This window comes from Larimichthys crocea, chromosome VII, assembly GCF_000972845.2.
Source record: "Larimichthys crocea isolate SSNF chromosome VII, L_crocea_2.0, whole genome shotgun sequence".
NCBI lineage: Eukaryota > Metazoa > Chordata > Actinopteri > Sciaenidae > Larimichthys > Larimichthys crocea.
The window spans coordinates 19,082,657-19,105,653 of NC_040017.1; the positions used below are offsets into that span (position 1 = coordinate 19,082,657).

Genomic DNA, 22,997 nt, shown 5'->3' on the forward strand with positions numbered 1-22,997 from the left:
TGTCTGTACTCTGTGTCTGTACTCTGTGTCTGTACTCTGTCTGTACTCTGTGTCTGTACTCTGTGTCTGTACTCTGTACTCTGTGTCTCTGTCTGCACTGATGTGTCTGTGTCTGTACTCTGTCTGTACTCTGTGTCTGTACTCTGTGTCTGTACTCTGTCTGTACTCTGTGTCTGTACTCTGTGTCTGTACTCTGTCTGTACTCTGTGTCTGTGTTTGTACTCTGTGTCTGTACTCTGTCTGTACTGATGTGTATGTGCTCTGTGTCTGTACTCTGTGTCTGTACTCTGTCTGTACTGATGTGTCTGTGTCTGTGCTCTGTGTTTGTACTCTGTGTCTGTACTCTGTCTGTACTGATGTGTCTGTGTCTGTACTCTGTCTGTACTGATGTGTCTGTGTCTGTACTCTGTCTGTACTGATGTGTCTGTGTCTGTACTCTGTCTGTACTGATGTGTCTGTGTCTGTACTCTGTCTGTACTGATGTGTCTGTGTCTGTACTCTGTCTGTACTGATGTGTCTGTGTCTGTACTCTGTCTGTACTGATGTGTCTGTGTCTGTACTCTGTCTGTACTGATGTGTCTGTGTCTGTACTCTGTCTGTACTGATGTGTCTGTGTCTGTACTCTGTCTGTACTGATGTGTCTGTGTCTGTACTCTGTCTGTACTGATGTGTCTGTGTCTGTACTCTGTCTGTACTGATGTGTCTGTGTCTGTACTCTGTCTGTACTGATGTGTCTGTGTCTGTACTCTGTCTGCACTGATGTGTCTGTGTCTGTACTCTGTCTGTACTGATGTGTCTGTGTTTACTCTGTCTGCACTGATGTGTCTGTGTCTGTACTCTGTCTGTACTGATGTGTCTGTGCTCTGTGTCTGTACTGTCTGTACTGATGTGTCTGTACTCTGTGTCTGTGTTTGTACTCTGTGTCTGTGCTCTGTGTTTGTACTCTGTGTCTGTGTCTGTACTCTGTGTCTGTACTCTGTCTGTACTGATGTGTCTGTGTCTGTACTCTGTGTCTGTACTCTGTGTCTGTGCTCTGTGTCTGTGTCTGTACTGATGTGTCTGTACTCTGTGTCTCTGTCTGTACTCTGTACTCTCTATACTCCGTGTACGGTCATCACGGTTCCGTCTCTCTCTCTGGTCTCCGGTAGTGCCGCCACATCAGTGTCTAGACGTCACTTTAAATGAACCGTCGCACTTGTTGCCAGGCGTGATCACGTCAGACGGTTAGCTCGTGACATCATCACTGAGAGAAGTCCATGATTCGTTGTTTGACTGTTTAATGAAGTTATTAAAACATTGTTGGTTTATTTTAGTTTTAATTGGTTTGTTGTTAATGAGTCAGTTGATGCGTCTCCAGGGACGTTCCTGAACTTCAAACAACTAAAGATTTTATTTAGTCAGGAAACTTTACGTTAATTAGTCAGGAAACTTTGTTTCCAAGATTCTCTTCAGGTTCATATGAATGTTTACTGTGATCGAGCTGAACGTCGTTAAAGATTCAAAGTTTAATTAGTGTGACGAGCTCACAGACACTGACTGACGTTAACTTTCTGTTTTAGTCAAATCAGTTTCTTAGTTTATCATCGACACCTCACGTGGTTTACATTGTTCTCTGTAGATTAAATATATATCGACAGTCAGAGAAACCTGAAGTACACACACACACACACACACACACCAATGATGACATCACAGCTGGTTCTGATGGGTCAGGTTTATTGTTTCTGTACAAACATCAGCTGGTTCTTCAAACTCGAGACGGGTACAGCATCTGGAACAGGGAACAGGAAGTCACACACCGCCACAATAAAACTAAATCACCAGGTTCTGACCCAGTTCTTCCGACACTCACCACTCTGACCCGGTGTCCGATGGCCTTGGCGGGCAGGTTGCTGCTGAACTTGGCTCGGACCATCCCGCTGCTGCCGTGGGCCCGGGTCACTTTTCCCCAGATGACCCGGGTCTTGTTGGGTTTACCGCCCGGAGTCACCGTGTTCCTGAAGGAGAGAGGAGCGTTACATTACTACACCTGAGGTCCAGATCAGACCCGGTTCTGTTTGACAGCACGGATCAGCAGCTGGTTCATGTCTCCTCACGTCTTTATGAGAAGCGCTGTGGACGCCATCACAGACACTACAGACGCCATCACAGACAGACTACAGACGCCATCACAGAGACTACAGACGCCATCACAGACAGAGACTACAGACGCCATCACACAGACTACAGACGCCATCACAGACTCAGACGCCATCACAGACAGAGACTACAGACGGCATCACACAGACTACAGACGCCATCACACAGACTACAGACGCCATCACACAGACTACAGACGCCATCACAGACTACAGACTCCATCACACAGACTACAGACTCCATCACAGACAGACACTACAGACGCACACTACAGACGCCATCACAGACAGACACTACAGACGCCATCACAGACTCAGACTACAGACGCCATCACAGACTCCATCACAGACACAGACGCCATCACAGACTCAGGCTACAGACGCAGTGATCTGTCAGTTGTTAAACGTCCGTCCGAGCTTCTTGACTCACGATGTCAGACCGTTATGAGCGATGACGTCATTTTGTGTCGACCCGATAACGATCTAATTAATGGAACCGTTTGCAGGTCTGGCGCCTTGTCAGGACCCGAGCCTGCCCGGCTCTGCCTGATGATGGACTCGTCTTCAGAGGTTAGGGCTGCATGTTCAGGAGAATCAGAGAGGAGGACAAAGACTTCGACTTTTAATACGACGCCAGGTTTGAACCAATCAGAGTCCAGAGAATCGATTAGTACCGCCCACATTCACCTTTGACCAATGAGGATCCAGAGTGAAGTAAACCAAAGATAGTATATCACAGCAAGAGGTCTCACTTCACTGTCCAAGCCTCTTTGTCTTTATGCAACAACCAGGAGCTTCATGACTGAGACGAGCGGGAGACAAACAGCAGAGACCAGACAGTGTCTCATTTTGTCTCTTCCATCGCACAGTGATGAGACACGTCTCTGTGTCTTTGTGATCAGAGTGAGAGACGTCTGTGGTTTGGTGAAGTCGTGAAATTAGCAGAAGCACCGACGTGGACGCAGACGACGTGGACGCAGACGACATGGACACAGACGACGCGGACACAGACGACGCGGACACAGACGACGCGGACACAGACGACACACAGACGACATGGACGCAGACGACATGGACGCAGACGACGCGGACACAGACGACATGGACGCAGACGACGCGGACACAGACGACATGGACGCAGACGACGCGGACGCAGACGACGCGGACACAGACGACGCGGACACAGACGACGCGGACACAGACGACGCGGACGCAGACGACGCGGACGCAGACGACGCGGACGCAGACGACGTGGACACAGACGACGCGGACACAGACGACGCGGACACAGACGACATGGACACGTCGCGGACACGTTGCAGGTCACTGATCTGTGTTTGTTTGGTTTCAGTGTCTCCGTCACTTTGGTTGCTACATGTGGATCGTCTGTCTGTGCGTCTCACGCCGTCTCTGTACGGAGACCGTCAGGGTGAAATATGAAGTGCATCACTACTAAACAGAGCTCTCTGATTGGCTGCTCAGGTGTGTCCTCCTGTCTAACAGTCAGCACCTGTCCCTCACCTGTCCCTGACCCGTCTCCCTGACCCTCTGACCCGTCCCCCTGACCCGTCCCCCTGACCCTCTGACCCCTCTCCCTGACCCTCTGACCCGTCCCTCTGACCCTCTGACCCGTCCCTCTGGTTCTTACTTCTTGGCCTTGTAGACGTAGGCGCAGCGCTTGCCCAGGTAGAAGTCGACCTCGTCCCGGGTGTAGCATCCTTCGAGCTTCAGCAGCGCCGTGTGCTCGCGCTGGTTCCTCAGCCCACGCTTGTATCCTGTGAAGATGGCCTTACTCCAGAGTCTGTGGACAGAACCAGAACACACAGAACCGGGTCAGGACCAGAACACACAGAACCAGAACCAGGTCACAGAGACCAGCAGCTCACTCAGAACACTGTGTGTGTGTGTGTTTACCTTCCAGGCATCTTTGCTGATATCCAGGTGAGTCCACCTGAAACACAGACAGCTCATTAACATATCTCATTAACATATCTCATTAACATGCGCTGCTCTAACACGTGCAGCTGTCTCTGAATAATCCGGTCACACTTTGCTCTGTAACATCAACAAACACATGAGACGCTCGTGCTAACATGCTGACGTCAGCTCGGCTCGCGGACACCGGGTCAGAACCAGCACCGGGGAGCCGCTGTGAGCAGGCCGGGCTGAGGCCGCTGCTCCCGGCTCCTCAGGCTGTCTGAACCGGGCTGAACCGGGCTGAACCGGGCCGAGCAGCGTCTCTGTCCGGACGCCGCCCGGGCTGCTCGCTCCTCATCCGGCCTGAATCTCCGCCATCGCGGCCCCGCCGCGCGGCTCTCGGTGTCCGGGCGGCGGCGGACAGAGAGCCGCTGCAGTGTGTGTGTGTATGAGACGGACAGGTGAGCCGGTACCGGAGATATCTGCCGGTAACCGACCGGTGCGCGCGCGCTTACCGTCACCGTGACAGGAAGATGGAGGGAAAGGAAGCGCGCAAGGCACGCTGGGAAGTTACTGTCAACAGAGCTGTCCGCGGAGCGCCGGAACAAAATGGCGGACTGCCTGAACGAAAATAATTAAATTAATTAAAATTTAAACGAACAAGATCTAAATTAATTAAAATGTTTGACCGACACTAAAAACTGATTTAATGTTTTCATCTGTTTATAAAACAACAACAGGATTAAACCCTGAGTTACATTAAACATCATCACACACACACACACATACACACACACACACACACACACACACACACACATACACATACACACACACATACACACATACACACACACGTACACACACACACACACTACACCACATACCAACAACACTTACACGCACCACATCACACCTACACGTACTACCCCGCACCACAACACACACACACACACACACACATACACATACACACACACATACACACACACACATACACATACACACACACACACACACACAAGCTATGTTAAATTGTATTTTTGTATCTCAAACAAACAAACAAACAAACAAACATCTCATTTGGACGATCAGCTAATTTGCATATTTCACTGAGAAACTGCATTTGTTGTGTGGTTAATAAATACATATGACTTATGTATGTAACATCTTCCAGCCTACATGTAGTAACAATAATAATAATAATAATAATAATAATGATGATGATGATGATGATGATGATGATGATAATAATAATATTAATATTAATAATAATAATCTCATGTATCTTTTCATTATTGAAACACTTGGACAGACTCTACAGCTGCTCCATTCACCTCATCGAGTGACATCATCTTTATTATTTATTTTGAATTTTTCTTATTGATCATTGCTATTTTTCAAAATGTTTTAGTTTTTATTGGTGTTACTTTGTTACATGCAAGTTATTTTTTATTATTTAGAATACTTTCAATTGTTATTGCTATATATTTTAATATACCGATGCATTGTTCTAAAATAGTTTGTTGTTAATTCAAGTGCATGTGTGTTTTCATTCGTTACGTGCAGTGCAGGTGATTTGGTGGTTGCCCTGTGAGTGTTTTGGGGCCACACACAAAGTCTTGCTGAGGGCCACCAAAATCCTCGGGCCGGCCCTGGTTCCCACTGATGCTGCAGCTTTGTCTAGATCTGGATCTGGAGGTTCTCTGGTGATTGGTTGTAGAGACTGTGCAGTTGATCAGGAAACTTCTAAAGTGATTAGTCTCAGTACTTCACTGCATCCCAAAGCTCCAGCCTGTGATTGAGACAGCGCCAGCCAACAATGTCAGGATATTTCACTTCTAGCTTTGCATACACCCAGCATCACTGACGCCCCACCTGAACACAACCCAAGAAAGCATTCCTTTAGAAAGTCATCGCCTAATCCATTGTCCATGAGGCAGCTGAGCAGTGCATCAGTTATGCCATCTGCTGTAGTCTGCTCCAGCTCAATGACACAAAAGGTGAGTGAATGTTGCACAGCTGCTTGCATGTATACAACCAAACAAGATGTTCTGCTGAGTGTAGTGCTTTCATATTCACCACGGGCCTTGTACACGGATACTCGCCATTAGGGTTTTTTCATTTCTCCTGCAATGAAATGTACAATGTCTGTGCACAAAACATTAGTGTGCAGGATGTTAAGTCCATTGGTTCTCTGTAAATCTGTAAGTCCAGGGTGATCTGTGAATGGTCTACTACTTTTGTCAATGTAATACGACTTTTTCAGTGGTGCTCAGTTGTTCTTGTTGTGATTTCATTTGTTTTTCATTTGTTTTGTTTTTTCTGCCATTCAGAAGAAAATGAATGTTTGTTGGACCCTGACCTTAAACCCCTGGTGAACCTGCATCTCTACAAACCTCACATCCTAGAGGTTTATTTGAAGCAAACATTAAAAGGAAATTTGGTCTTGAAATGTTCATATTGTCCCAGAGTCCAGCATATTGGCAAACTGCTGCTCAGGTCTGTCCCTGATGCTGCTCAGGTCTGGACCTGATGCTGCTCAGGTCTGGACCTGATGCTGCTCAGGTCTGGACCTGATGCTGTGGTGGGCTGATGCTGCTCAGGTCTGGACCTGATGCTGCTCCTGCTGCGTCTCTGGACGCTGACATCTTTTTTTAGAGCTTAGCTGCTGCTGCTCCTGACTGTGCCACTGTTACATTCATAAAATATCATGGTTACTAATTTGAAACGTGGATTTTATTATCATTTTTATTCTTTGTCAAAATGACCTCAACAAAGTCTCTCGAGGTCCGCTTCATTGTCTCAGAATGATGCTGATACAGCGTCTGAATAAACAGACATCGGTTCAGATAACCAAACAACTATGTTAGTCTAAAGCACTGGCTCAAATACTTGAATGAATAAATTAAACATGAGCTACGGTATTAAAGAATTAGAAAGCCTCCATTCACAGAGCTCTGCACACCTTTCATCATGTGTCCTGAAGTAGGCTACCTCCACCTGTCCATGAGAAGAGTCAACACACCTGCACAAACTCATTTCACGTTTGCAGAAATACTGCGGCAAGCTCTCGTGGAAGCATGCAGGGAGAGACAGGTGTTTATTTCACAACTCAGGTAGTTTTATATCAGTGGAAACACGGACTGGAGTTTCATTGATTCAGGTTTTATATCGGTGAAAACACGGACTGGAGTTTCATTGATTCAGGTTTTATATCGGTGAAAACATGGACTGGAGTTTCACTGATTCAGGTTTTATATCGGTGGAAACACGGACTGGAGTTTCATTGATTCCGGTTTTATATCAGTGAAAACACGGACTGGAGTTTCACTGATTCAGGTTTTATATCAGTGAAAACACGGACTGGAGTTTCATTGTATTTCAGGTTTTGTTTTTCGGTGAAAACACGGACTGGAGTTTCATTGATTCAGGTTTTGTATCGGTGAAAACACGGACTGGAGTTTCACTGATTCAGGTTTTGTATCGGTGAAAACACGGACTGGAGTTTCATTGATTCAGGTTTTATATCGGTGAAAACACGGACTGGATTCATTGATTCGTTTTTATCGGAAAACACGGACTGGAGTTTCATTGATTCAGGTTTTATATCGGTGAAAACACGGACTGGAGTTTCACCGATTCAGGTTTTATATCAGTGAAAACCGGACTGGAGTTTCACTGATCAGGTTTTATATCGGTGGAAAACACGGACTGGAGTTTCACGATTCAGGTTTTTATATCGGGAAAACACGGACTGGAGTTTCTGATTCAGGTTTTATATCGGCGAAAAACACGGACGGGTTTCATTGATTCAGGTTTTATATCGGCGAAAACACGGACTGGAGTTTCATTGATTCAGGTTTTATATCGGTGAAAACACGGACTGGAGTTTCACCGATTCAGGTTTTATATCGGTGAAAACACGGACTGGAGTTTCACCGATTCAGGTTTTATATCGGTGAAAACACGGACTGGAGTTTCACCGATTCAGGTTTTGTATCGGTGAAAACACGGACTGGAGTTTCACGGATTCAGTTTTGTATGGTGAAAACACGGACTGGAGTTTCACTGATTCAGGTTTTGTATCGGTGAAAACACGGACTGGAGTTTCACTGATTCAGGTTTTATATCGGTGAAAACACGGACTGGAGTTTCACTGATTCAGGTTTTATATCGGTGAAAACACGGACTGGAGTTTCACTGATTCAGGTTTTATATCGGTGAAAACACGGACTGGAGTTTCACTGATTCAGTTTTATATCGTGAAACACAGACTTGGGTTTCACTGATTCAGGTTTTATATCGGTGAAAACACGGACTGGAGTTTCACTGATTCAGGTTTTGTATCGGTGAAAACACGGACTGTAGTTTCATTGATTCAGGTTTTGTATCGGTGAAAACACGGACTGGAGTTTCACTGATTCAGGTTTTATATCGGCGAAAACACGGACTGGAGTTTCATTGATTCAGGTTTTATATCGGCGAAAACACGGACTGGAGTTTCACCGATTCAGGTTTTATATCGGCGAAAACACGGACTGGAGTTTCATTGATTCAGGTTTTATATCGGCGAAAACACGGACTGGAGTTTCACTTTTGATCAGGTTTTGTATCGGTGGAAACACGGACTGGAGTTTCACCGATTCAGGTTTTGTATCGGTGAAAACACGGACTGGAGTTTCACCGATTCAGGTTTTGTATCGGTGAAAACACGGACTGGAGTTTCATCGATTCAGGTTTTATATCGGTGAAAACACAGACTGGAGTTTCATTGATTCAGGTTTTATATCGGTGAACACGGACTGGAGTTTCATTGATTCAGGTTTTATATCGGTGAAAACACGGACTGGAGTTTCATTGATTCAGGTTTTATATCGGTGAACACGGACTGGAGTTTCACCGATTCAGGTTTTATATCGGTGAAAACACGGACTGGAGTTTCACCGATTCAGGTTTTATATCGGTGAAAACACGGACTGGAGTTTCACCGATTCAGGTTTTATATCGGTGAAAACACGGACTGGAGTTTCACCGATTCAGGTTTTGTATCGGTGAAAACAGGACTGGAGTTTCACGATTCGGTTTTGTATCGGTGGAAACAGGACTGGAGTTTCACCGATTCAGGTTTTTATGTCGTGAAACAACGGACTGGAGTTTCACCGATTCAGTGTTTATATCAGTGAAAAACAGGACTGGAGTTTCACCGATTCAGGTTTTATATCGGTGAAAACCGGACTGGAGTTTCACCGATTCAGGTTTTATATCATAAACAAGCAGAACGGGGGTGGTCGGTAGTGTAGTGGTTAAGCGGCCGCCCCGTGTGTGGAGGCTACAGTCCTCACTGCAGCTGGCACCGTGTCGCAATCCGTAACGGACCGCCCTTCACTGCGTGGTCACTCCCCTCTCTCTGCCCCCGTCTTCCGGTCATCTTCAGCTGGACTATCATTAAAGGCAATTAAAGGCCAAAAAAATCATCTTTAAAAATAAATAAACAAGTGGAACAGATTCAATTATAAAGCTCTGACACAGCGCCTGGAAACAGAGATGATGAACAGACTGATGAAGCCTACGGATTTTGACATGGTAAAAGAGAGGAGCCCAAACTAATATTTTATATATATATATATATATATATATATATAGATATATCTAATTCTATATATCGCTATAGATGCGCTTTTTACATATTATATAGATTCTCTCCCAACCCCATGTGATCGAACCTGTGACCATCTGATCACTGTGAACCTGCTGCATGTCCGTATAAGGAGCTTCATTTACATATTCGTGTTGTCCATATAAGGAGCTTCATTTACATATTCATGTTGTCCATATAAGGAGCTTCATTTACATATTCATATTCTTTGTGTGTGTGACAGTTCAGTCTGAGTGACTCAAATTAAAATATTTATTTATCAATTTAAACTTTCTTACAGCTTCAAATCGATTTTTACACAACAAACAACCTGTCTGTCTGACAACCTGTCTGACCTCTGTCTGTCTGACGACCTGTCTGTCTGACAACTTGTCTGTCTGTGAGACGACCTCTGTCTGTCTGACAACTTGTCTGTCTGACAACCTGTCTGTCTGTGAGACGACCTGTCTGTCTGTCACATGACCTGTCTGTCTGTGAGACGACCTGTCTGTCTGTCACATGACCTGTCTGTCTGTGAGACAGGCTGTACATCAACACATGGTGGAATGTCCTTTAAATCCAGGACAGGGTCACATGACCTGTCTGTCTGTCACATGACCTGTCTGTCTGCTGATGAGGAGAAACATGAAGATTACAGGTCACATGATGTTTAAACGTTTTGTTCTTTGGAGGAAGTGAGTTTGGAGATTTTCAGAATAAAATCCTCTGCAGGCCTTCGTCCCCTCTGTGTGATGCTCGGTGTGTCGTCATGGCAACCGGCTCCAGCCTCATATATATATTTATATTTACATTTTACAAACATACAGACTAAAAAACTTCCCAGAATGCAACAGAAAGCTTCAGGAGCTCGTCACCACCTGATCGACGTCCTCCAATCAGATGAAGAGCTGCAGTAACGGATTTTCACAATAAAAGCTGTGAGCTTTATTTTGATATCAAACTGTTTAATTCATCTGAACGACTCCTGACCAGGTGGCGACATCCGTCCAATCAGAGCTCAGCCCGTCAGCTTGTCCAATCAGAAGAAAGCGCAAAGATAAAAAGTGTTCAGAGTTTGGCAGCGTCCTCTTCAAAGGAAGTCCATCAGACCAACGTCCAATCAGAACACAGAAGGAAAGAAGCTCGCTAAGTCTGAAGGCGAAAGTTTGGATCTGACGGAGACCAACGACCGAAGACCTGTGAGCTAACGTTAACGCGGCCACCTGTGAGCTAACGTTAACGCGGCTAACGTTAACGCGGCCGCGCTAACCACCTGTGAGCTAACGTTAACGCGGCCACCTGTGAGCTAACGTTAACTCAACTTTAAACAGCCTAGTTTAGTGTTTAACATTAGAGCTAGCTGTTAGCTTCTGGGTTCATACCGTTAGCTAACATTAACATTTACTGTACAGCAATGTTTGAACAGTTAGCACTTCTCAGCACTGATGTAACCTTTACTTGGAACGTCCCAGCTAGCTGTAGCCAAACAGCTTTTAAACTGAAACCAGTTCCACATGTTAGCTGCTGTTTGAGTTATCGTAGTGTTTCTTTAATTTACAAACTAGCTTCAGGACATTAACGCATAAAGACAGCTAACATTGACAGTGTTAGCTGTGAGCTGTTAGCTATTAGCACTGCTAGCAGATGTTAGCATTGGCCTATATTAGCTTCACTGCTAAAGCACGTAATTTATTTTTACAGCTAGCTGTTAGCTTAATCTCTTTTTGATATTAGCTGTGTTACGTTAGCTACATTAAGCTACGTTAGTGTTATAAAAAAGGTCTACTGGACATTTGTTAGCTTTGTTAGCATTAGCGTAGTGATATTTGAACCAACTTTATCAAACCGACATTGATGACGGTACACATGAACACTGTTAGCGTTTAACTACAACACGTGTTCACTCAGCTGCTTCAAACTTTTAGTTTTTCTACGTATATCATTTAGTTTTTAAAGAGTTTGATTCTGTGTCTCTCAGAATGTTTAGTGAATTATAAATAAATAAAATCAAACGTCGCTCAAAGGTTCAGACTGACTGTTAGCGGTTCGCTCTGTCAGCTGAAGATCTGAAACTGTCAAAGACTGAAATAAATATTACGTCTGTAGGACTGTAACGGTTTCTAACAGGACGACTGGCCCGTTGGTACTTTGAGCTACAGTCTGACGGTTCTGTCGTCTGTTCAGATCGTCAGTGTTCGAGTCTCCATCAGATCCAGACTAGTTCTGTTTGGTTCTGGATCAGTTTTCAGTTCTTATCCGTTCTCCACCTGCTGCAGCTCCTCCACCTCAACACTCAGGAGCGTCACCAGAGGCGGACTGAGCGTGTACGGGGGCGGCCGTGTCGTCTACATGTTGAAGGAGGGTCCAGGCGTGGTCGTTGTTGTCGTTGTCGTGGTGACGGGGTGTCTGGGTGGGGCCAGGTCGAGCAGGGCGCTGACGGTCCCGGCAACCTGGGGGAGCCCTCGCTCCTCCAGGATGTGCAGAGGAAGACACAACTGACTCTACAGAGACGGACACCACAGAAGAAGACACACAGCGGGGGACAAAAGAAAACACAATGGAAAGGCGGGTCAACGGATGGCAACTTAAAGTAATGAATAAATCAACAGTAACCATGGCAACAGAAAGGATAAAACATGAACTCAACACGACAAAATGAACTGAAGAGGGAGAGAAAAGATGAAGAACAGGACTGAGTGAAAGAACAGAAGCTCAAGGTCCACTTACGAGGTTTTTAATCAACACTGACAGAACATAACACAGAACATGTCCGTGATGATGACCATGATGTGTGATAAAAAGCTCTAACCGGACTTAAGATCCGTGTTTTCATCTCAACAAACATGTTTTAAAATCAATTATTAAAACCGTTTAAACACGTTTGTCTTGAACCTGTTCGCCAGGTGAGTGTGTTCTTGTGATGACTGACTGAAGGTTTACAGACACACGGTGAGCCGAGGTGTTTTATTTTATTTATTAATGTTTGAAGGAAAAGCAGAGCGAAGCACAGTCTGTTAAAAAACATCATCATAACTCTTCATCTCATAAAAAACAAGTGCCATCGAGCATCGAGAACCTGAACATACAGGGTAAGAACCTCGGCAGTCTTTGGTACGAGGTTCTTCTTGTGCTTCAGAAACATACGTCCAGCGAACCTCCTCAAAGCGTCTCCACGGACACCGTCAGCTCCTTTAAGGTCTGTACTGTGATCACAATCATCATCTACACCGTGACCTTGGAGACGCGTAGCTGCTGTAGGTACAACATAAACCGTAATGCAGAAGTATAAAACATCGTCCTATCAGCAGCACGCCTCATAGAAAGTCTTTAACATTCAACGGACAGGATGAAGCCTGTTAGCTTAGCCTACCAGTTTAGCTTGTTGATAGCAGTGACGCGATGCACTAAAAGTCTTCTGAAATCTTCCAGGTCTCCATGAGACGAGGTCTCACATTCTTCACCTATGTTTTAAAGCAGTTATCATAAACATGTTTCTACTTCCTGTCAGTGTGTCCTCCTCAGACTCTTCAATGTTCTGCATCAATCGAGGGCCCTCAAAGCACCTGAACTTGGGTTCAGTCCAAATTTAGATCCATGAACTCGAACAATGGAAACAAAAGCAGAACCAGAGACAATGGAAAGGTTTTGACTGGCTGAGCAGGTGAATCAAAGGTAACCCTGACCTGACGCTGTTCATGATGTCAGCTGAGCTGCTCCAACACCGAGAGGAAGACCACGTGGAAAACACTGATACACTTTTGGTGCACATGTTCAGACAGCACGGCAGGTTTATGACCCACGGAGCATCCATAGAGGCCGGGTCGGGGTTCTGGACCATGTTAAAAAACACACTCAGACAGGCAGCCAATCATAAGGCACAGGGGGCGGGGCTTCAACAGGCAGGAAACAAGCTTCAGGCCTTTGTGGGATTGTCAAGTTTAAACTTCACCTGAGGGATCACATGATCCTCTGAGGTTTAGAAGAACCTCCGACCTTCAGGACACAAGTTCAGCAGAGGTCCAAGGCCAACGAGTCCAACGAGTCTCACGTCAAGGCCAACGAGTTCACGTCAAGGCCAACTAGTCTCACGTCAAGGCCAACGAGAAAACGAGTCTCACGTCAAGGCCAACGAGTCCACATCAAGGCCAACGAGTCCACATCAAGGCCAACGAGTCTCACGTCAAGGCCAACAAGTCCACGTCAAGGCCAACGAGTCCACATCAAGGCCAACGAGTCTCACGTCAAGGCCAACGAGAAAACGAGTCTCACATCAAGGCCAACGAGTCTCACGTCAAGGCCAACGAGAAAACGAGTCTCACGTCAAGGCCAACGAGAAAACGAGTCCACGTCAAGGCCAACGAGTCTCACGTCAAGGCCAACGAGAAAACGAGTCTCACGTCAAGGCCAACGAGAAAACGAGTCTCACGTCAAGGCCAACGAGTCTCAGGTCAAGGCCAACGAGTCTCACGTCAAGGCCAACGAGTCTCAGGTCAAGGCCAACGAGTTCACGTCTGGTGTTCAAGTAAAAGTTGGGGTACAGTGGTTAGATGCGTGTTGGGCTGCGAGTGTGTCATGCACATATATACGTCATCAATGGGAATTTATCGTTTTTAAATCGTGTAGCGTATTCTTACCCTAGGGAATGTTTTTGACGATATATCGTAAATGATGACATACCGCACATTGCTACAAACCACCATGCAATCATTTAAATCCGAATCCTCTGCAGGTAGGACAGTTCAGACTTTACAAAACATTACAAACACTGAAACGTCTTCCATGAGTTTATACGACACTGGATCCTGATCAAATAAAAAGCTACCCAACGCCAATCCTCTTGGCTGCTAACCATAGAAACCCATCCTGCAAACAACATCCAGGGTAATAACGGAGGACAGTGCTGGACAGAGTGATACACCCAGAGAAGACCCAGGACACTCTGAAGGATTACATCATATGGCATCTGGGGTCCTCCATCTGGAAAAGCTGGAGGACACTGCTGGACAGAAAGGTGTCTGCACAACCTTTACTAGTCTGCTGCCACCAAGACCTGAACCTGGATGAGCTCTAATGGTCAGGACTTAAAACACTGTGGATGGATGGGGTTGAACTGAGGTCAGATATCAGACATCCTGGAGGAACTCGGAGAAGAACCGTTGCTCCTGTTGAAAGGTTCAAATAAGATCAGGACGCTGCCTTTGCAGGTCTTCCAGTTGGATGGTTCCTCCTCAACACGCCTACGATCCAGTTAGTTGTTAGAACACCTTCTGATCTTCTGCTGGTGGACGTGGGTTATCTTAGCTTGGTGGCAGGTGGACATGGATTCGGTTGGGTCAGAAGCAGAACATGGACGGATGGTACAGAACCAAGCGAGCCTCCAGTTTTTGTGCTTAACAATCCAAATGTTGAACTTTTACTGTAACTATTTAATCACTAATCTAAGTGAAATAAAACAGATGTATGCTGGGATATCCTGTGTGTCCGGGTTCAGACCTGCGGGGCCAGGTGTACGTAGATGGCACATAGTGCCGACATGACGGACAGGTAGAAGAGGGCAAAGCCCGCCAGCTGGACCCGAGGGGAGGGGCTAACAAGGGGCGGGGCCATGGACAGCAACACGCCAACCGTCCCATAAACCCCGCCTCCCTTCCCCTCCAGGACCTCCCCCACTGAACAAAGCCTGTCCTGAGTGTTTGAGGTGGGATGGACGTGGACAGGAGTCACAGTTAGAAGACAAAGGACAGAGGTTAATGAAAGGTGGAGGATGAAAGAGAAGAAGGAGAGCTGTTAGCCGGAGGAGCAAGAGGAGGAGCAGACAGTGATGTCACAGCCTACACTTCCTGTTTATGGAGCTGAGCTTTACTCGGAGCTTAGCTCCAGCGAAACATGTTTCATCACGTGGCCGACCTTCTTTCATCAGGTCCTACAGGTTAAGTATAATCATCAGCACAGGTGTGGTTGTTACCTGTGGGACTCCGATCCTGCGACACGCCTCCAGGAAGTTCTCCACGTTTCGTCGACATTTGGCCATGGTGAGTTTAGGCTGCAGGACAGAGACAGAAACATCAGACCTGACACGAGCGACCTGTGATGTCATCATCATCGCCATCATCACTCACCACGGCGGGGGAGGGGACGTGGATGCTGGGGACGGACCGTGGTCTCACGTGATTGGCCAGGTGACAGAGCACCACCCCGTCCGTTAAAGCTGCTCCCAGGTCGCTAGGCAACGACACCTTCAAACGAGCCTCGATGTTCTGATGGACCAGGAGGAGATGATGTCATTAACAGAGTCATGAGAACCATGAGGAAACAGCTCATTAGGTGGAGGTACGAACCTTTCGCAGCTGCTCCACCAGCTCAGCATCTTCTCCAACCAGAGGAGGAGAAGAAGGAGGCTCCTCCTGGCTCTGAGGAGCGGCGGCAGCATCACCTGGAGGAGACACAGGTTTGGTGGAACCATGAACACCTGAGGACACTTGACAACACCTGAGGACACCTGAGGACACCTGACCTTTCCTCTTCTCTTCCTTCTGACCCAGACGTAACAGGAAGCTCTCTGGTCTCAGACTGGCTGTCCGGCAGGAGCCTACGCCCCCTGAGCTGGGGTAAGAAGGCGACTGATTGGCTGGAAGAAAAAACTCAGTCCGTCAGAATCAGCAAATAAAAACACAGAGTGAAGACGAGGGCGGAGAGTCGTTTATGTTACCTGTAGGAGAAAGAGCCGCTCGGTCCTCTCCCTGCAGACACACAACACAGGACAGTTATTACCTGAACACACCTGAGTGTCCTAACATACCACCTGCAGCACTGTGTGCATTCATTCACTGTTTGATTCAACTGAAGACGAAATGTTTGTTTCCAGGAGGAACCAATGAAGACAGACAGGAAGTCTGTCCTTCATCCACAGAAACATGAAGGAGTGAGACACTACAGACAGACAGCTGATCACAGGCCAGGCAACAGACAGGTGGACAGAGAGACAGACAGCTGATCACAGGCCAGGCAACAGACAGGTGGACAGAGAGACAAACAGACAGGTGGACGGAGAGACAAACAGACAGGTGGACAGAGAGACACACAGCTGATCACAGGCCAGGCAACAGACAGGTGGACAGAGAGACAAACAGACAGGTGGACGGAGAGACAGACAGGTGGACAGAGACACACACAGCTGATCACAGGCCAGTCAGACAGGTGGACAGAGAGACAGGTGGATGGAGAGACAGACAGGTGGACGGAGAGACAAACAGACAGACGGACAGAGAGACACACAGCTGATCACAGGCCAGTCAGACAGGTGGACAGAGAGACAGAAGTTGTTGTTGGGTTCAGTAAATATTTAAATGATGTTTATCGTTGTAGTTTGTCATCAGCACTTCCTGTGGCAGATATAAACTACAGACTGACACTGAACGTTCTCCCTCCCGTTGACGTCTTCAGGTGTCACCTGTCCTCAGGTATTTTAGAGTTTGTCATTTCCTGATAAAGAAGTTGTTGATGATGTCATCCTGCACTCATGGGCGTGTGCTTTTATTGTGAAAGGAGCCACAGGAAACAGTGTATTAGTCAGGAGTGTCATCGATGATCGTGGCGCTGAGCGATCAGCTCGTTTGTTTAGTTCAGTTAGTAGATGTTTGGGGGCGGGGCCAAACGCTTACCATAAAGAGGGCGGAGTCATCTGTGTGGGTGGAGCGTCTGGAGGGGTACACGTTCTGAACACACACACACACACACACACACACACACACACACGTTTACAAAGACACACAGACATGAGGTGAACAGGTGTGGTCATGGAGGGGTGTGGCCTAACATAGAGGGGCGGGGCTATGTGTTTGGACTGCTGGTCCTGGATCAGCTGATGTGGATCTGTCAGGTCAGCTGACTCCAACATGAACACACAAACAACATGTCACATGACGTGTGGACAGAGGAAGCAGCTTCACTTCCTGTTTGTTGAACCAGTTTGTTTTGGGGATGAATCAATCCGATTGGATCAGGTGTGTGTGAGTCTTACCTCGCTGTCTGGACTCGACTTTGTTGGACTCTGAGCTGCTTTGTGCTGAAAAACAAGAGATTAACGTTTAAACTGGAGTGTGAGCGATTAAACTGGCTCACACTCCAGTTTAGTGTGAGCTGGTTAAACTGGAGGGTGAGCCGGTTAAACTGAAGTGTGAGCCGGTCAAACTGGAGGGTGAGCCGGTTAAACTGAAGTGTGAGCCGGTTAAACTGGAGGGTGAGCCGGTTAAACTGAAGTGTGAGCCGGTCAAACTGGAGTGTGAGCCGGTCAAACTGGAGTGTGAGCCGGTTAAACTGAAGTGTGAGCTGGTTAAACTGGAGGGTGAGCCGGTTAAACTGAAGTGTGAGCTGGTTAAACTGGAGTGTGAGCCGGTTAAACTGGAGTGTGAGCCGGTTAAACTGGAGTGTGAGCCGGTTAAACTGGAGTGTGAGCTGGTTAAACTGGAGTGTGAGCTGGTTAAACTGATGTACCTTGGTGTAGCTCTGCAGAGATCGGTTCTTCTGTCTCTCCTCGTCGTACCTAAGAGCGGCGAGCTGAGCCTCCCTCCTCATCCTCTCTACACCACCACCCCTCTGAGGACAGACAGACAGACAGACAGGCAGACAGGCAGACAGACAGACAGACAGACAGACGTGAGCAGCTGGGATTTGTAGTTTCTGACTTGTGTCTATCAGACAGGAGATGTTACCTGACTCTGGGAGCTCGAGGGTGCTGTGACACCATCAACCACACTCCTACAGACAGACAGGACGTTAGTGTGCGTGATGGAAAGAGAGTTGTGTTACTATGACAACGGTGTGTTTACATCACAATAGGTGTGTGTCTACCTGTTGTGTCTTCGCGTGTCTTCTGTCCTGGTGGAGTTGGTTTTTACTGGAGAACCCTGAACACAACACACAGACAGGAAGTCACTCAGTTCAGTTCAAGCAGCATCCTGTGTGACGCCTCACTGTAATGGAGCTGACCCAGGTCAGGTGACCCCAGGTCAGGTGACCTCAGGTCAGGTGACCTCAGGTCAGGTGACCTCAGGTCAGACCAACAGGTGTGACTGGTGGTGGGCGGAGCTCTTACCTCTCTGGTTATTCGTCTCTCAATGTAGGCCATGAACTGAGAGCTCAGACTGGTACCATCTCCTCCTCCTCCTCTTCCTCTTCCTCGACTCCTCCCGTCCTCCTCCTCCTCCTCGCCCACACAGCTGTCTATGAAGTCTATCTGCTCCAACTCAGCATCTGGAGAACAGACCGACAGCTCTGATTCGCTCACAGCTCAGAAATAAAATCAGCTGATTGGTTCAGACGGAGGTCTTCATCGATTAACTCACGTGTGCCGTTAGCCAGCAGACCTGCTCCTCCTGCTGCTGCTCCTCCTCCTCCTCCTCCTCGCAGTCTCTGGTCTCGGCTGATCTCAGCCACTCTGAGCGACAGCTCTGACAGCTCCTCTGTGGGCTGAACACAGACAGGAAGTGAGCTCACACAGAGAGGAAACAGGACATGCTCAGTGTGTGTGTGTGTGTGTGTGTGTGTGTGTGTGTGTGTGTCTGACCTCGTTCCCTGACCACCTCTTGTCTCCGCTGTCAACGCTGTTGAAACCAGAATCCAGCGCTCCATAAGGACGCCCCGGGTACAGCTCATCACCACTGAAAACACACAAGGGCTTTTATTGTGAAGGGCTACATGAAGTCGTTGGAGGAACTACAACATCTTTGTTGTCTGATGAGTGATGATGTAAACAGGAAGTGGGCGTGTGCTGACCAGGAGTTGAAGGGCAGAGGTCGCCTGTCGTAGTCCGGGAGGTCGGGGGTCGTCTTACTGGCCTCCAGGTTCAGGTACTTGAATATGTGGATCTTCCCTTTGATACAGATCTACACACAGAGAAACACACACTCAGCTGGACGTCACACACACACACCACTGCCTGTCTGTGATGTCATGTCCTGTGAGTACCTGTGCAGGTGGGCTCTGCAGAGGGTTGTTGTCGAGGACGATGGTCTGAAGCTGTGCGAGCTGGCGGTAACAGACGGGGATGGAGGTGACTTTGTTACAGGAGAAGTCCAGACGCACCAGAGGGAGGTCAGCCAGCTCTGAGGACACACAAGTAATCTATTACACAGAGTACACAAACATAAACATGAAGGTCTGAGAGTGTGTGTGTGTTTTCTTTCAGAAGAGGTTCAAACTGTTGAACCAGTTCTCAGTCCAGGATTTCGTGGGCGGTCCTAAAATGAGACTGCATGACGTCACATGGTGACCACATGGCCCCCTAGCAACCGTTAACCGTTGCTAGGGGGCCGTGTGGTCACCATGTGACGTCATGCAGCCTTCGGCCCTCAACATCTTGAAAATCATCTTCTTCATTCTTCATCATTCAAATTTGTCTGGGTGGTCGATAACACTTTCTTCTGTAGTCTGACAAACTCAGACACACTGATTTTATTTTAAGGGGCGTGTGCTGACGTGTACCTGGAGGCAGTCGGACCAGGTGGTTCCTCCTGATGTTCAGGTCTCGGAGAGTCTCCAGCTGACCCACCTGAGCTGGGAGAGTCTGGATCTCATTACAGCTCACATCCTGCAGGGGGCAGTCCACAAACACCAATCAGTGATAACCAACGAGTAAGAACACCTCCTGATGAGGCCCAGACCTCCTGCTGATGAGGCCCAGACCTCCTGCTGATGAGGCCCAGACCTCCTGCTGATGAGGCCCAGACCTCCTGCTGATGAGGCCCAGGCCTCCTGCTGATGAGGCCCAGACCTCCTGCTGATGAGGCCCAGACCTCCTGCTGATGAGGCCCAGGCCTCCTGATGATGAGGCCCAGACCTCCTGCTGATGAGGCCCAGACCTCCTGCTGAGGCTCACACTGATATAACTGACATGTGTAATCACAGACAGGTGGTCCATAGGTGTCTGTGCTGGACTCACCAGTTCAGTCAGGTGTCTCAGCTGTCCCAGTTCCTCTGGCAGAGAAACCAGTTTGTTGTTACAGGCGATCAAAACCTTCAGAGGAAGACTGCAGACCACGGCGGGGAGGACAGACAGCTGGTTACGACTGATGGGAGACAGAGAGACAGGCAGACAGAGAGACAGGCAGACAGAGAGACAGGCAGGGAGAGAGACAGGCAGGGAGAGAGACAGGCAGGGAGAGAGACAGACAGACAGACAGACAGACAGACAGACAGACAGACAGACATTATTAGTTTCATGGTCAATATATTGTGTGTGTGTGTGTTACCTGAGGTTCAGGTGTGTGTGTGTGTGTTACCTGAGGTTCAGGTGTGTGTGTGTGTGTGTTACCTGAGGTTCAGGTAGGTGAGGGCCTGCAGGTTGATCAGACTGTCGGGCAGAGACCTCAGACAGTTCTGGTACAGGTTCAGACTCTCCAGAGACACGAAGAGACAAACCTCAGGAGGAAGCTCAGACAGACGGTTACGAGACAGATCTGAAAGACAGAGACAGACAGAGAGACAGACAGACAGACAGAGAGACAGACAGACAGACAGACAGACAGACAGAGACACAGACAGACAGACACAGACAGACAGACAGACAGAGAGAGACACAGACAGACAGAGACACAGACAGACAGACACAGACAGACTTCAGGTTAGTACCATGGATTACTAAAGTCCCGGTCCAGTTTCCTCCTCCGAGGGTCTAAGGACAGAGGGTGTCACTCCCTGTACAGATTGTGAAGCCTCAGAGGAAAATGGACTTTGTGACTTTGGACTGTACAAATAAAATCTGATTTATATTGATCTGATTTATATTGATCTGATTTATATTGATCTGATTTGATTTGATCCTCACTGCTGCTGCTCCATGTAAACAAACTGCTCACTGTTCATTAACTGTGCTGTCTCTGTTTGAATGGACGGTTCTGGTCCAGGTTCTGGTCCAGGTTCATCAGTCAGTCCTGCTGTCACTTAGAGACACACTCACTGTATATTTATGTGGTGTGTGTGTGTGTGTGTGTCCTGTACACACACACACACACACACACACACACACACACACACACAGTGGACATGTGACGTAATGAAGCGTCAGTTTACGTCAAACTGATCGTTTGTGACGGAACGTTCCATCAACGCTTCACAAACGTTCCGTCACTGTTGGACTGCAGGTTCTGGGTTCGTTTGTTTTGTGTCTGCACGCGGCCGCCAGCCTCGGGTGGGCGGAATCACTCATGAAACACAACAAACAGGTGTGTGCTCACCTTTACAACGGCAGCTGACGTCACAGACAACCCGCGGTCAGGCTGTTTGTTTTTACCCACACAACAACAAACCCGAACCCCCGAACCCGGAGTCCGCCCGGTCCGCCCGGCTAACTGCAGCTAACTAAACAAACTAGCCGTGTGCTAACGTTAGCATGCTAGCTGCTAACCAACCGTCAACAACCCAAACTCAGAGGTGTAACGGCACAACATGTCACCGTGCATGTTGGTGTCTTCACCGCAGCGTCGCCCCGCACAGCGACACAAACCCGGTTAGAGTCAGTGAACCGCAGTTTGATGTAACACGAGCTAAAAGGCGGAAAATAAAGTTTACTGAACCGCGCCACACGGTGCTAAGTAGCTAACGTTAGCTCGTGTTATCTGGAGTTCCTGCTGATTAAACTTTATTATTCTGACTTGGTCACAGTTAATAAAGTTCATGACGCACTCCGGAGTGTTAAATCAGTGCGACATGTTCGCTGTGAGCCGTCTGAGCGGAGTTTCAACGTAATAACACAGTTAGTGCAATCACGGCAGGGCATCATTTAGAGGGGGCGCAGTGTTTGTCATAACACCTGAAGCCGTTAAAGTTGGATGCTCACGGTTTCCCGCCGTTAACTCCGTGAAAACTCTGCCGAACCTACTTTAACCGGCTGGACACGCGCTCGCCCGGACCCCGTGTGCGCTCCCCGGGCTCCGCGGCTCACTCACCGGCCCTGGTGGTGTCCGTCAGGTCGTGGTTGGCGGCGCTCCGGGGAAACTCCTTCAGCTTCCTGCCGCTGAGGTTCAGGCACCCGGTGGCCGAGGCTTCGTCCAAAGCTCGGTCCAGAGAACGGTTCCAGGGCGCCGGACCCGCCGGACCCAGACCGTTATTGTTCCCGACTAACACACTGACGGTGCCGCCGCTGCTGCCGCCTCCGACCGCGAAGCTGAGTCCGGTGCTGTCCGCAGACAGCAACACCGAGGCCGCCATTACTCCGCCTGTTAGCTCTGTGCTAACGGCTAACGCTCCACCCTAAACCCAGCGGCGCATGCGCAGAGCGGCGCGCGAGGGGAAGGGACGATATTATA

General features: G+C 48.0%; 3 protein-coding genes across 10 annotated transcripts in view; all 3 read right to left on the minus strand.

The window, feature by feature from the left end:
* abcc5 (ATP-binding cassette, sub-family C (CFTR/MRP), member 5) overlaps positions 1 to 10,307 on the minus strand; it is a 24,552-nt gene extending 14,245 nt beyond the window's left edge. For both annotated transcript variants that reach the window (XM_027280066.1, XM_027280065.1), the window contains exon 1: positions 10,293 to 10,307. The gene's annotated coding sequence lies outside the window, so the exon portion shown is untranslated. The remainder of the gene's footprint in view (positions 1 to 10,292) is intronic.
* rpl35a (ribosomal protein L35a) lies at positions 1,700 to 4,667 on the minus strand. Its single transcript, XM_010749767.3, has 5 exons — positions 4,571 to 4,667; positions 4,053 to 4,089; positions 3,787 to 3,939; positions 1,853 to 1,997; positions 1,700 to 1,771 (listed from the first exon to the last, which is right to left on the minus strand). Exons 2-5 carry the CDS (start codon positions 4,061 to 4,063, stop codon positions 1,748 to 1,750), a joined length of 333 nt encoding a protein of 110 aa, XP_010748069.1. The 5' UTR covers positions 4,064 to 4,089; positions 4,571 to 4,667; the 3' UTR covers positions 1,700 to 1,747.
* Positions 10,203 to 22,944, minus strand: lrch3 (leucine-rich repeats and calponin homology (CH) domain containing 3). Of its 7 annotated transcripts, none has more exons than XR_003462551.1 (21): positions 22,638 to 22,941; positions 21,005 to 21,149; positions 20,633 to 20,759; positions 20,176 to 20,281; positions 19,660 to 19,796; positions 19,468 to 19,577; positions 19,259 to 19,352; positions 19,038 to 19,161; positions 18,788 to 18,945; positions 18,544 to 18,599; positions 18,405 to 18,450; positions 18,187 to 18,288; positions 17,714 to 17,758; positions 17,355 to 17,408; positions 16,403 to 16,433; positions 16,208 to 16,321; positions 16,032 to 16,126; positions 15,813 to 15,950; positions 15,659 to 15,736; positions 10,967 to 12,194; positions 10,203 to 10,916 (listed from the first exon to the last, which is right to left on the minus strand). XR_003462551.1 is itself a non-coding variant. In XM_027280070.1 (20 exons), the coding sequence occupies exons 1-20, from the start codon at positions 22,897 to 22,899 to the stop codon at positions 12,039 to 12,041; spliced, it is 2,178 nt and encodes a 725-aa protein (XP_027135871.1). In that variant the 5' UTR covers positions 22,900 to 22,941; the 3' UTR covers positions 10,203 to 12,038. The 7 variants fall into 7 exon arrangements, 5 of the variants coding, with proteins under 5 accessions (XP_027135871.1, XP_027135874.1, XP_027135873.1 ...); XR_003462552.1 differs by having other exon boundaries at positions 10,208 to 10,221; positions 10,293 to 12,194; XM_027280070.1 differs by having other exon boundaries at positions 10,203 to 12,194.
* Positions 22,945 to 22,997: the final 53 nt, after the last annotated feature.

Bases quoted from the DNA above. Each gene is read 5' to 3' on its own strand.
- rpl35a (XM_010749767.3), bottom strand. The intron at 1,998-3,786 runs GTAAGAACCAGA...TCTCTCCTTCAG, and splicing joins TACGTCTACAAGGCCAAGAA to GAACACGGTGACTCCGGGCG. The intron at 1,772-1,852 runs GTGAGTGTCGGA...TCCCTGTTCCAG, and splicing joins TCGGACACCGGGTCAGAGTG to ATGCTGTACCCGTCTCGAGT.
- lrch3 (XM_027280069.1), bottom strand. From the start codon at position 22,899: ATGGCGGCCTCGGTGTTGCTGTCTGCGGACAGCACCGGACTCAGCTTC. The intron at 20,760-21,004 runs GTAACACACACA...GTCTCCCATCAG, and splicing joins CTCACCTACCTGAACCTCAG to TCGTAACCAGCTGTCTGTCC. The intron at 17,759-18,186 runs GTACATCAGTTT...CTTGTTTTTCAG, and splicing joins CTCTGCAGAGCTACACCAAG to CACAAAGCAGCTCAGAGTCC.